Raw genomic sequence first — 14,706 nt, 5'->3', positions numbered from 1 at the left:
AAAACTTATGGGGCAAAATCAACTAAACTTGCAACAGCCACAAACACTTTTGATACCACTAAGTATAAGTAGAAGATCAAATACATTTTAGGCAAACAATCAAAGGTTGTACTCTGTTTTATTTCACAGTTTAGACATCATAAAAATTCAAAATTAAAAATAATAAGAAAAAATTCAAAATATCTTTAGAAGCAAATAAACTTAAAAATATATTAAATTTACGTTAAAACCAAAATCAACTAACTTGTCCACTTTAAAACAATAAGAATATCCAAAAATATTCAAAACCAATAATATTTGACATCCTAAATATCCCAAAATAAAAATCATACCAAGCAATCAAAATATCTTTAAAACCAAAACAAGTGATCAAAATATATTAAATGTGTGTTATAACCAATACCAACTCACTTCTCCATTTTTGGAATTAAGACTAGAGTTTCCTCTCCGGTTGATTTTCTTTTAGCCTTAGTTGAACTTAAATCATCTCCAGAATCAACGTCATAAATTTCTTGGAGGTTGTGCTTCAAATCAGTTAATATTTTGCTAGGACTTGTTGCAGTTGACTTATCAACTGTTGAGGGTGTAAAACTTTCATCTGTTTGTGAGATCACATCCTAATTTAAAACAAAAAAAATAATAATAATAAGTATTTAATTCGAAAAATTAAATATAAATAAAAGTTAATAAAAGGAATTGAAAAACCTTTTGAACAGGTTGTACAACATCATCTGATTCCAAAGCAACTTGATTTAAGGAGACAGATTGAATACTCTAAAAAATAAAATGGAAATATGTTAATCGTTATGTATTTAAACAATAAAGAATTATAAATGTTCAACAATAAAAGGTTATGTACCATAAGTTCTATTTTACTTTCCAATTCATAAACAATGGATATATCTTTTGTAACTTTGAGAACTATGTATATATTATTATAGTTCTTGACATTGTATTCTGTAATATCTACAAGATAACCAAACTTGCGGTTTTTCAACACGTTAAGTTGCATTGGAAATAGTCCATCACGTGTAACATATATTTTAATAAATTAAAAAAAAAGTAAATGTTTCCTGATTTTAAGATATGAATAATATACCGCTTCATGTATCTTTTCCAACTCGTATGCACTTATATTTAACAGCCTTTTTGCTTCCCTATCAAAAAGAGTCAATCCAATGGTTCCAGTACAATCTTGTACATTGATTGGAATTATATACCTAAAACAAAAAAATTAGGTCACTGTTAGTTTTGTTTGCAGATTGAAAAAATTAATAGAAATAAATATGTGTTTACTTTATAACTGTATGAATTTCATATTTTTTGCAATGTGCATTTGTACACTTGACAACAATAGTTTCTGAAATTTTTTCAGTGTTGGTATACGACTGATTGACTTTGGGAACACGGGGTATTTTTTTTCCATATTTGTTGCATGCTTCATAATACCATGGTAGATTCTGCCTTATATTAACAATGGAAGAAACTAATAAAAACTTCATTTCCTGTATCAAATAAAATGTAAAAGTTATTAAAATAAATTGTGCAAAAATAAAATGTAAAACATATCAAATAATGCAATATACCTTAAGTGGTTCGGTGATCTCACAAACTATTTTTAATGGAAAATTGTCTTTAAAGTCATCTGTATATAAAGAATAGTAGCTTTGAAGTGTAGTTATGCTTTTTTCAGTTATACCAACATTGTCATGACATTTCAATCTGTAATGTTTAAATTAAATTCAAAAAATATTAGGATTTGTGTTATTTTAAGTTAAAATACACTATAAAAAAATAAAAAACAATTGGAAACTAACTTATTTTTAAACTCATTAATTTCGTAAATGTCAGAATTTATAAACAATTTCGTTACTTCAAAATGACTTTTAGCTTCTCCAATTCCTGTAAAAAATGTATAGCCAATTAATAAAAAGTATATAAAAACAATAATTATAAACATGTATATATAAAGAGTGAATACAAACCATTCCAAATGTTTAGCTTCAAAAACTGCATCACGATAACAACACAATTAACCGTCAGGTTATTTTTTAGGTATTCTGACATTTGATATGCTTGACTTCCAAAAATAGTAACCTTCAAATGTATAGAACTAAATAAACAAAAAAAATCGTATATTAATATTAATTTGTGATTAATTAAAGATAATAAATAAATTAAAAAATATAATCTCACTCTAGGTTGCTAAGAGTGAGTTTTATATAATGCTTGGATGCTACAAGATTTGAAGTTTCAAGAGGCCTAAATGACACGATCTGTCCAATAACATCTACACAAGAGATAACACAAGATAAACTATTGCATTAATATCATAATATTTAAATAATAAAATGTATAACCAACAACCCAACTGATAAAAAATGATTCGAATAAAATTTTATAACTAACCAAATAATGTGTCTCTTGGGCATGTTTGTTCTATGATAGAATTAAAATCAACAAACATAAATCCGTTCACCGGACCCGAGAAATCATCATATTTTTTTAGGATGTTATTCCAATCCAAAGTTAAGGTTTGTTTATGACCTGTATAACTAAAACCATTAGTAACAGCAACCATATTGGGTTTTATAACTATATAACTTTCATCTTCCTTTAAAAGATGACGAAATCTGGAGAAATTCTGATTGAAGTTACGAGCATGGTATTGTGTACCCTGTTAAAAAAAAAAATTAAGAATTATTATTTTGTTGAAACATGTGTAATATTGAATGATGAATAAAAAATATATGAAATACAACAAACCTCCTCGTCCATTAGGATCATTTCAATTGAACAAACTTTATTATTTTTGACAAAGTTCCAAATTTTAAGCACCCGAACCTTGATATGTGATTTTTCATCTATCTGGTCAATGTTATTTAGGTAAACTTTATTCCCTATATTCATTTTATGCAAGAAAATTTAAACCATATAGAATTGTAAGGAAAAATAGCAACCTTCAAGAATGTACAGAACATCCTAACTAACAACTAAAACAGAAAAATTATAAATAGCACATGACAAAAACCAATAATTCATATGAAATAATTTTTTAGATTCAATAGAACTTTTTATAATAAATTGGAATACAAATAAACAAGAAAATAATATCTACCTGTAAAAAACAAATGTCCGGCCTATTGGAGTATCTTTATACAAACTTCATAAGTAATTTAGTCTAAAACTAACTAATTTTATAAACCTATAAACTACAGAGTTGTATTTTATAAATATATTACTAATTTTATAAATATATACATAAAACAACAATTATACCGAAAATGCCCCTGCAACTTCCAAATATAAATTGCCCCGCTTCTGGTTTACTTTTTAATTATTTGATTGCATTTTTTGATATTACTTTTTTCCGGATTTATTTTCCCTAATTTAACTGATGACATTTTCGGATTTACAGTTTGAAAAAAGATGGCATTTTCCCTAAATTAAAAATCACACCAAACAATATATTTAACATGTAGATATATTTAAATATAAAATTAACATGAAAAGGGCAATTATACCGAAAATGCCCCTGCAACTTCGTAATAGATAACATAACAATTAGTAATGGTAATGTAGATATCTTGAATTTATACTGCGAAATGCTTTTTTTTTATAATACATTAATACGTAAATAGACAAAGTAATAATAATTGACATCATAAATTAGGTTCACAGTAACAGCAAAACAAAGTAAATGTAACAGCAAACCAAACAAAACATACTGTAATAATTAAAGCTTCAGATCTGAAGAAGACTTTTTTTTTGTAAACAAAATCAAGTTCTCATGTTCATTAGTTTTTTCGTCTTTTTAACTGAAGAGGTAGAAGAAGAATAAGGAAAAGAAGAAGAAGAAGATAACTCATATAATGACAATATGATAGAAACTGATAAATCAGATCATGAAGAGCATAGAAAAATTAATAATCTGGATTTGTGGTTGTTAATTCCAACAAAAACAAGTCGATCATAAGATAATTAAAGAAGCCTGATATTTGAATACACTAACCTGATATTTGATTATTGAAGCGTTGTAGAATCAAGAAGAATGGAGAAGAATAACGTTTGCAAAGATTTCTATGGAACAGAATGGTCAACACAAAAGAACCGTATAAATGGTATAATTGTATTGTATTGTATTGTATATATATTTCAGTATTTGATAAATTAGTGCATATTTTTAGGGATTTACGTAAAGCAAATTATTTAATTTGCAATCAAAATAAACAAACTTTCAAATTTAATCGGGAATTTCAAATCTGAAATTTGATTAACCTATTTTTTCAAATTATTTCCATAATTTTGATTCATTTAAAATTATTGGTTGCATATTTTGAATGCAGTTGTTTCCTCATTTTTCCGGATTTTTTGCATCAGTTTGATTTGATTTGGATTGAATGGCATTTACGTAAATATAGATGAATAAATGAGCGGGGAAACTCGATTTTGGGGGTCTTATAGATTGACACGTGACTGACTTGTACTTATTTATTTATTAGGATTAGGATTTGGTTAGGATGTCAAAACAAATAAGTTTCTATTTTTTTTATATTGTATGTAAATAAATGTGTAATTTTTAATTTTGCTCTACACATTATTATTAACTGTAATAAACAATCCTGTTTATACAAAAATAAAATAATAAAGATAAAGAAAAGATTATTTAAAAACAAATAAGTTAAGAATCTAATTTTTTTGTAATTATTAAAAAAAACTTGATATTTAATTAAAATAATGACTATTTGTTAAATGGTTTTTTAATTTGTTTGACTAAAAATTACATCTCCAAAATGAATTATAGTGCAATTGCTCATATGGAATGAAAAAATTATTAATGACAACTCTAAATCTGATTTATTCTATTCTATTGTGTAAAACAAACCTTTTTGTTTCAATTCAATGAACCATTGATTTCATCTTCATTAACATTAGCGTAGTCTATAATGGAATTGAGATTGATTTCATTGAAATTAAAAAAAAAAAAACTATTTGTTTTTATTATTATTATTATTATCTATTTAATAGAATTGACAATTCTTGATGGAATATGCTTCCTAGCTTCCATTTTTTTTTTAATTTAATTTTCTTAGGCGCATCCTGCTGGTGTCTTTCTCATTCTATCATAAATTAAAATAGTAGATTTAGAATATGCATTTTTTTTTCTAAGGAAAATGACTTAAAAGCCCAACGTAGTTTCCAAACCGTTCAAAAAATCCCAATCATGTTTTGTCTGTTAAAAAAAAACCCAACAAACTTAACATTTTGTGTAAAAAACCCAACTAAGTTACACTTTCCTGAAAGTCAAATAAGAGAAACGGATGACATGGCTTATTACCGTGTCGGAAAAATGACTTGTTAAACCAACGAAGTTTCCAAAACGTTTAAAAAACTTCAATCATGTTTTGACTGTTCAAAAAAAACCCAACGAACTTAAACAAAACAAGATTGAAATTTTCTGAACGGTTTGGAACTTTGTTGGATTTTTTAGATAAAATGTTAAGTTCGTTGGGTTTTTTTGAACAGACAAAACATGATTGAGATTTTTTGAATGGTTTGGAAACTTCATTAGGTTTTTTTAGTCATTTTCCCTTTTTTTTCTATATGTAAAATTTAGTAACTAAAATTCAATAATTTACGCTTAAAATAAAATACTAACATATTAGTATTAAAGTCCCTTTCACTACCTTTTTGGTTAATTAAACAGTCCCTTTCAACACCTTTTTGGTTTGAAAACTTTTCATAATTCTTTATTCTTGATGAGTTCAATTTTCCACAAATGACATCATCATGCTTAATTGTTGTCGTTCATATTCATTTAGTCAACAAACAATGCTTCAATTCCTCAGCTACTTAACTTCAATCATTTCACAAAGGGTTCTAATTCCAACCCCACTTTCATTTTCCCATCAATCATGAACCCATTCCTGTTCCTCTTTCCATTCCTCTTTTTCACTCACGAATCCATCGCTCAACAAACGTACTCCGGAAACACAGTTATGGATTGCGACAATTCCGACAAAACAGGACCATTCCCTTCATTCCTCTACACTTGCAACGGAATACAATCGTGTTCCACCTTCTTAATCTTCCGAACTCAACCACTTTACGACACCGTTTTCACCATCTCCAAGCTCATGTCAATCGACCATATGGATGTTGCTCGGATCAACGGAATCACTGATTCCAACGACATCTTGCCTCTAAACAAAGAGCTAATCATTCCGGTAACGTGTTCTTGTTATGATCAATACTATCAGGCTAACACCTCTTTTGTTATTCCCACTTTTTATGACACTTATTTCACTATCGCAAATCTTACATTCCAAGGTTTAACCACATGTGATTCCCTCGAAAAATATAATGTTTATGATCGACTTGATTTGCATGCTGGTGACAAGCTTCATGTCCCGCTTAGATGTGCGTGTCCTACGGTTAGTCAAACCAACGACGGAATCAGGTTTCTGTTGACTTATTTGATTACTTGGAAAGATTCGATCAAGAAAATTAGTAAGAGGTTTAATGTAAGTGTTCATAATTTAATTTTGGAAAACGGGTTTTCTTCTGTTGATGAGATTTTTCCGTTTACTACACTTCTTGTTCCTCTATCTACTGAACCTTTGACTTCTCAAACAAGAACACTCGGCCGGAATCGGAATTGGAATCTTTCAAAGAAAGTAATCATAGCCGGGGTTTTATCAGGTGGTTTCTTAGCGATTCTTTGTGGTGTTTTTGTGATATATGTAATATCGAAAAGAGGAGTGAATAAGGGTAAAACCGTAAAATGGGCGTTGCCTAAAGATATTCAACTTGGTATTGCTAGTGTCGATCAACTTTTTAAAATCTACAGATTTGAAGAATTGGAGGAGGCCACGGACGGATTTACCCTCGAACACAGATTGAGTGCTTCGGTTTATAAAGGGAGTTTAAAGGGTAGAAAAGTCGCGATTAAACAGATGGGAGCACACGCGAATAAAGAGGTGAAAATTCTTCAAAAGTTTAATCATTTTAATCTTATTGGTCTTTATGGAGTTTGTGAACATGATAAAGCTAGTTACCTTGTTTATGAGTTCATGGAAAATGGTTCTTTAAACAAATGGCTTCAAGATTTGAGTTGTCAAGAAAGTCAAACATGGAATAATCGTATTCGTATTGGTTTAGATGTTGCTAAAGGTCTTCAATATCTACATAATTTTGCGAATCCAGCTTATGTTCATAAAGATATAAACAGTAGTAATATATTACTTACTAAGGATCTACGCGCCAAGATTTCTAAATTTGGTTTTGCAAAGTCAACGGAGAAGGGCGAAAACATAAATTCATCTATAAAATGTCGGTTTGAGTCAAAGGGTTACCTTGCACCGGAGTATTTAGAGGCGGGATATGTGACAACCAAGACTGATGTCTATGCATTTGGAGTTGTTCTTTTGGAATTGATAACCGGAAAGAAAGCTGTGTATGAAAATGATGATGATGGAGAAGAAGTGATGTTGTCTGAAGAAGTTGCTTCGATCATGGGTGATGAAAATAATGGGAAAGGAAAGGTTAATTACCTTATTGACCCTCGGCTGCAAGCTAGACATGCCCTTGGGTTTGTTATAGATCAAGATGAACTTGCATTGCGTATGGTGAAACTAAGCTTGGGTTGTTTGGAATCGGAACCATCAAGAAGATTAAGTATGAATGAGATTGTTTCCACTCTTATGATGATTCAAATGGATGCACAAAGCTCAGAAACGGTATTTATGGTGTAGTGTTTTAAGATTGATTCATTAGTTGTATCTATTGAGCCTTTGGGAATAACAAATTGTATGTAATAGTCAAAATTATGATGTAAAAAACTTGTTGAATTGTGTGTATTCAAGAAACAACATCGACAATCAAATAAAAGAAAGTGCTTGCATCATGTAATTATACAATTAACTAACCATTTTAAGAAAAGAAATTACCATCAAAAGATAATAACTACAAAAAATATGGCTGAAGTTGAAGATGTATCTACGAATTTTTGACCATAATGGGTAGTTGAAAAAAATATTTACCATTCTAGTGTCCTTTCATAAATATTTATCAAAATAGTATTTTTCTTATTTTCTTTATTTTTTAGTTTTCTTTTTAGTTTTTTTTTTAATTTTAAATATCTTATTTTTTTCTCTTTTATTCCACCTTTTTATTGTTTTTTATATATATTTTTTAAATGACAACTATTATTTTAGATTTTTTTACCTTTTTTTACAGTTTTTTTTAAATAGCAGTTTTTTTAATCTTTTTTTTTTCTGTTTTTTTTTAAATATCATTTTTTCTTACACAACCTTTTTACCATCAAATTTTCGCCATAAAAAATTAAAAATACAATATATTTTAAGGTGCAAAAACTCCAATATTCACATACAAAAAAAACATCAAAACCTCAATATTGTTTGTTACATAAAAAACACCACAAAATAAACTCCAACATTGTTTATTACAAAAAGAAAAAGAAAAAAAAAACATCACAATTAGCTTGAAGTTGAACCGGTAACAAATTCTTACCTGTAAAAAAAATAAAAATAAAAATAAGAGGAAATAACCACAACAAAAACCATAAAATATTTTTTTAAACTATCTTGGCATAGACAGACATCATTTTCGACTATGCCCCGGTTGCCTTCAAATTCCACAAAGATCGACATTTCTTCCTTCTTTAATATCCATACCATTTTTTAGTCTTGTTGAACGAAGGCAGCCTTTTTTATTTCGTAATAGTTCTAAATTTGGAAGTAATTCGTTAAATGGTGATTGTGACCAATATGCTTTATGAGGAAGCAGGGAGAACTCAGATGCCCAAGTAGCACAACAATATTCAATCGAGTAACATCTATCAATATATTGCCAACTATTCAAAGAGAGTTTGACAGATGCACTCAAGACATGAGAACTCAGATGCCCACATGTGCAAGTTTTTTTTGTTCCAAATTAACTACTTGCGCATTTCGACCTGTTTGAGTTATCAACTCAAATATACATTTTTCTCGGTTAAAAGATCTTAAGGAACGTGCATTTGCTTTTGCCATCAAAGCTACTTGTTTTACAACATGTGGAGTATGTGTATCTCCATGGGCTTGAGAACTAGATCCTAAATGACATCTAACCTCAAAATAATGCACCATTTTATAGAATGTAAGTTGCACACAAGCTGTGACTGGAAAAAAAACGAGCACCTTTAACTACACTGTTGAAAATCTCTAACAAATTTATTGTGAGCAATCCATACCTCCTTCCACCATCATGTGCAAGTGTCCATCTATTAAGTGGATGACTCTCCAACCATTCTCGAGCACGTGGATTTAACTTCCCAATTTCATCCATGATGGAGTTGAACTTTCGAATTTGATTCTGACTCCTGGCACGATAAGCTAAAGCTTTCAATTCTAAATTACGAAATTTGTCATAAAAGTTGCTGATGAAATGTCGTAAACAATACCTTTAAAATTAAAAAAAATAATAATAATGTAAGTTAATGAAACAAGTTATTGAAATGTCCTAAGAGAATACTTAAGAAATATAACAAGGCCTATGAAAACCACGTGGCTCTAACCATGGAGATCCATGCTCATTGACAGCCTTAAGAATTCCACCATGACGATCAGATATTAGACATATGCCTTCACGGTCTTTCACCACATGATTCTTGACATGAGAAAGGAACCAATCCCAAGTATCATAAGATTAATTTTCTACAATAGAAAATGCAAGTGGCAAAATTTGATTATTACCATCAACTCCCATTGCAATTAACACCTTACCCTTGTATTTACCATATAAATGTGTGCCATCAATGCTAATCACCAGTCGACAATAGTGAAACCCTTTGATAGAGGGAGCAAAAGCCCAAAAAACACGCCTAAATTCAACTTCATCCACATCGGTTGATCTTGAAACACACCATTCAACTATAGTTCCTGGGTTGAACTTTTGAAGTGCACCTAGATATTTTGGTAATGTAACATAAGACTCTTCCCAGTTTCCAAACACATATTCAATTGCTTTTTGCTTTCCAACCCAAACCTTCTTATATGAAGGAGTATAGCCTAAATTTTCAACTATTTCAGCTCTCAAAGTCGGAATACTGATAGAAGGTTGCTCTTTTATAAGGTGTCTAGTTTCCATAGCAATCAAGCTTGCATCTAGGTTCGGATGGTCTAGAGAAAGCTTATAGTGTAAAAAAGTGTGCAGACCGGTATACGATGTGATTTCAAAATAACTAATACATTTATGTTTACTTGCATGAAGTTTTCATTTGCAACAAGATTGTAAGTACAACTTGCATCTTAGAGTCCAAATAGTTGAGCGTGACTCAATGACCTCAAATTGTCTATGTGTCCTAATGCTATGGATCTTGATTGCTCTAATAAGTTCCTCTTTATCCTTGAAAGAATCTTTTCCCAACTCTCGTGTAAAATCATTCTTACTCGTTGATTGTGTCATAATCCAATTGTCATCAATAGTCAAATTTGTTCCTTCCATATTAGTGAAAGTCGAAGGTACTTCAACATTATTGTCAAAAGATGCTTCCTCATCATCTTCATCTCCAATTCCATCATCCAATATTTCATTTAACTCAACTCTATTGTCTATATTCATCACATTAGTCACAACAGCAACTTAAGAGATTATAGAAAAATTCTCCCTGTCAATCATATCTATAATAGAATTCATCTACAAAACAAACAAAAACAAACAAAAATTGATCAAAAAATGATCATGTGAATTTGTGATAGCAAGAAAAAAGAAACATAATGACATGTTTAAAATCAATTCCATCTACAAAAAGATTAAAAAAATAAAAAACAAGCTGTGATTTTGCATCTACAAAAGCAAATAAACAAAAGCAGAAATTGATCAACAATTCGTCTTAACTAGATACATACTGAACTTAAATAATAATGTCTCAAAATCCTTCACTAATGAAATTCAGGTATAGTACCTTTGGTGGGAGAAGGGCAGGTGTTGTTCCAAATTAACTATCGGTCAAATGCACTATTTCTTATCCAAATGGTCGATAGACTTCATTTCAGTCGTACGAAACAGTTAATCGATCTGTAATAACTTATAAAACAAATAAATCAATAAAATAGTGTATATTAAAAAAAATATGTTCAAATTATAAGCTACATAAGTGATCTTATATTTTAATCGGTGACATTTAATCAAGTATCGTAAATGGTAATAAAAGAAGCACAACTATTAACAATCAAGAGAGGTTAGAGTTCAAGCCATTTAGTCATCTGTGAAGGTAACAATATAAAGTAATGGAATAAAAGTAATTAATTTTATTACGTGTAAACATAGATTGGATCATGATATTTAAATCGTATCAAGAGAGGTTAGAGTTCAATCCATTTAATTGGATACAGTGACATGCAAGCTTAAAGCGCTAGACCTAAAGAATCCAACACCTGCCCTTCTCCTACCAAATGTACTATAGTGTATCAACATGTAGTTGTTAGTGTCATAGAGGACAAGATAGTCTTTTCTTACAACATATGATGTCCAAATACAGGTTGTCAGTTTTTATACCAATCCTCAAGGAATAGCCCCAAAGAAGTATGTCTATCTCTAGTGGTGTGTATCAGTATTTAGCTTCCATTTGGCCTCTTAAGTAGATACGTAATCGAGAAAAACAGAATGCAGAAGCAAAAAGCAAAAAAAAAAAAAAAAACTGAAAAACCGGAATCAAGAAAACGAGCAGGAAGAACCTTGAATGAAGCGAAGGGTGGAGGAGTTGCAGGTCACCGACGACGGAGGAGGAGACGACAGACGATGGAGGAGGAGATGGAAGGCGACAGACGATGGACGACATGTGAGGAGACGAACGAACCGCTGCTAGAGCCCTAGTTGCGTCGACATTTTCGATTTTTTTTCTTTTCTGTTCTCGTTCCAATCTTCCTCGGTAATCAGAAGACGTGTTTTTGTTTTTTTAAAAACAATAATATTAGTTTTGAAATTAAAATAATACCATTTTTGTGAATATTTTTGAAAGAACCCTAAAATGGTAAATATTTTTTCCATTAACTCTATTATGGTTAAAAACTCGTGTATATACTCAATGTAAAGTACAAGAAACTTACATGCGAAAAACTATAGGGAAATGAATACCCTAACATAACAAATTTTTTTGTTTGTCCCAGATTGATCACTAAAGTTGTAGTTGGTTTTTTTTTTTTTTTTTTTTTTTTTTTTTGCAATAATCCTTTAATGTATTATTTTACCTTTTAAATAAGTTAATTAACCAATTTCATTCCGGTTTCCCGGTTGCATTTAGTCTAGGTGTCATTTTGATTTTTTTTCAAAATAAAAAATTAAACCAACAAAACATGGCTTTTTCTTTCATTTTTTTAATAAAAATCCCTTGTGAGCGATCTCCTTCTCCGTTCCCGGTACTAACCCCCTAACCCTAGTTAGTAACTCCTTTACCAACAATTGTCGATGCCTTTCTTTTCAACCTTCTCCGACAACTCCTTCCCGAACCATCTCCGACGCCTTTCATCGCAACCATCTATAACATGTTTGTGTTTGCTGATAGTCTTGTGCTGACCATTGTAGCTCTCTCGCTTCACTTAAATCGGGTTCTCCCTTCCATCGACACAGATTCCTGAGAGGGAAGGGGAACCACCGTTGTCGGATTTGGTCCTTGAAAGAAAAAAGATGCGGATGGGGAAGAACTTTTGCTCATAAGTACAAATCATCTATTTCATAGCTTAAAAAAGGATCTGAAATTAAAGTGTGCGAAGTGCATTCACAAACCAGATTCCTCGGGTATTGAAGGTCACAAGTAGTTATATAAAGTGTAGTGTGAGAATTTCGAGAGTCCTGATGTTTGGCATCGTCGATCTTCCTCTCAACTTGATGGATTCCGATGAACCCTCTAGTATTCAATTATCTAATGTTCTTTAGCTGGATTTGTTGAAGTTCTTAACCTCATCTATTTCTTCATCTTTTTTAAGATTTGGTGTGTTCATCCGATGTACTATTTCTTCTGGATTTTTTTTGAAGCTTTGAACGTCATCTATATCTTCATCTTTTTTTGGATTTGGTGAGTTAATGATGGGTCTTTGTTTCCCTTTTAGTCTATCATATTACAAAAGTTGTTGATTTTTATTATTTTGGTTTCATGTTATGTTTAGTGTGTAAGGTCCATATTTAGGTGATAGAGGTTGAAACTAGAGAAGGAAAAGAGAATTTGTGGAAGGAGACGTCGAAAGAGACTTGGAGTCCAGATAACTTTGGATGGGAAGGCGAATGCACAATCTTCTGCCCTGAAAGCAACAACTTTCCCTGCTGATCCAGAGCTTGACACCAATTGGCATACAACTGTTGTTTATGGACGGTTCTCTAGTAATCTATTTTTGTATTCGATTCATCTAATGTTCTTTTTTTATATTTTATTGAACCTTTGAACTTAATCTCTTTCTTCATTTGCGTGTGGATTTAGTATTTATTTTGGTGTATTCATGATGAGTTAGAGGAATATGAATGGTGGTAGTGTTGGGAGGTGGATAGGTGATAGGGTGTAAGAAGGTGGTGGGAGGTGGAAGATGGTGGTGTCGGTGGTGGGAAGTAGGAGCTGGATGGTGGCAGTGGTGGGAATTGGTTTACAGGAAGATGGAACGTGCTTTGATTAAAATAGAATATGATTTAATAAGAATAATAATTGAAAAAGAATTTAAAAAAAATATAAAAAAAATCCATATGGAGGCCATCTCAGTGCCACATAGGCAAGTGTTGGTGACTCAAATGTAACATGGCACGACTCATAACCTTAGTAACTAGAAACCCCTTCATTTGTTTCATAATGTGTAATTGACAGGTAATCTGAAAGTTGAAGGACTAATTACGCAAAAAAAAAAAGACTTGAGTGACCAATACGGGACAAAGCCAAAACTTTGTTGTGCTACAGTGTCAATTTCCAAAAATTATATGCCACATGAAACTAAAATTGGAATGGAGTTCCTAAAATTTGCAGGAAAAATGTATGAAAAAGATATTTTTCATATAGGTTGTCATTTGATCTCACAGGAAAGAGTTGAAACAGTAAATAAGGGATGGCCATAAAAATCCAAATATGTGGATTCAAATTCATTTAAAGAAGATTTAAAGTCATGCGCTTTATGGGACTTACACATTAGTTGGTGAGCACTCCAACTTAAATTTTTTTAAGAGTAACAAACTCTAACGAGAGAAGGTAGTCTCCATTAACGGGTAGATGGCTAGATTTTTTGCACTTTTTTCAACACAAAATTTGATCTTTAAGACCCATAAAACACATGTGGCTTGTGTCTTTTATACACCATAGGACTTGAACCCTCAAGTACTTGAGGAGGGACACATTTCCAGCACACGTGATACTGTTAGGTCAAAGGTCTTTTGATACATATGTTGTTTGTTGATTTCAGGTCCTCTGGACTTGTTGGGAAAATGGCCTCAAGATTCCAAAATCACACCAATATGATTAGATGTTACAATCAAATAGATTAATATATCAAGCCTACTCCAAATTCCTCTTATACTCTTCACAATATAGAGCAGTACTTTTCTACCTTATAAAATAAAAGAAGAAAAAAAAATCAAACACTTCAAGTGTATGAGATTGGGGTGTAATGAAACCAAAACATTAATCTCCTTTTATAGTCTTGAATACCAACCAACCTACTTTCATTCCTTGCA

The 14,706-nt window shown here is 30.9% G+C and overlaps 3 protein-coding genes across 3 annotated transcripts; 1 reads left to right on the top strand and 2 right to left on the bottom strand.

Annotated features, from left to right (window-relative positions):
- Positions 1–407: 407 nt before the first annotated feature.
- Positions 408–2,778, bottom strand: LOC145099809 (replication protein A 70 kDa DNA-binding subunit B-like). The gene is made up of 11 exons (XM_079037314.1): positions 2,767–2,778; positions 2,410–2,677; positions 2,197–2,290; positions 1,986–2,113; positions 1,818–1,902; positions 1,587–1,722; positions 1,297–1,505; positions 1,100–1,220; positions 860–982; positions 706–774; positions 408–617 (listed from the first exon to the last, which is right to left on the bottom strand). Exons 1-11 carry the CDS (start codon positions 2,776–2,778, stop codon positions 408–410), a joined length of 1,455 nt encoding a protein of 484 aa, XP_078893440.1.
- Positions 2,779–5,999: 3,221 nt separating this feature from the next.
- Positions 6,000–7,754, top strand: LOC145099808 (protein LYK5-like). Its single transcript, XM_079037313.1, has one exon. It carries the CDS (start codon positions 6,000–6,002, stop codon positions 7,752–7,754), a length of 1,755 nt encoding a protein of 584 aa, XP_078893439.1.
- A 710-nt stretch (positions 7,755–8,464) lies between these two features.
- LOC145099807 (uncharacterized) lies at positions 8,465–10,149 on the bottom strand. Its single transcript, XM_079037312.1, has 5 exons — positions 9,721–10,149; positions 9,578–9,669; positions 9,254–9,463; positions 9,005–9,126; positions 8,465–8,532 (listed from the first exon to the last, which is right to left on the bottom strand). Exons 1-5 carry the CDS (start codon positions 10,147–10,149, stop codon positions 8,465–8,467), a joined length of 921 nt encoding a protein of 306 aa, XP_078893438.1.
- Between the last annotated feature and the right edge of the window lie 4,557 nt (positions 10,150–14,706).

Source organism: Lactuca serriola, chromosome 4 (genome assembly GCF_051521515.1).
Source record: "Lactuca serriola cultivar US96UC23 chromosome 4, Lser_US96UC23_V15, whole genome shotgun sequence".
Taxonomy (NCBI): Eukaryota; Viridiplantae; Streptophyta; class Magnoliopsida; order Asterales; family Asteraceae; genus Lactuca; species Lactuca serriola.
The sequence above is the reverse complement of the archived record's forward strand: the minus strand, read 5'-3'. Positions and strand labels throughout refer to the sequence as shown.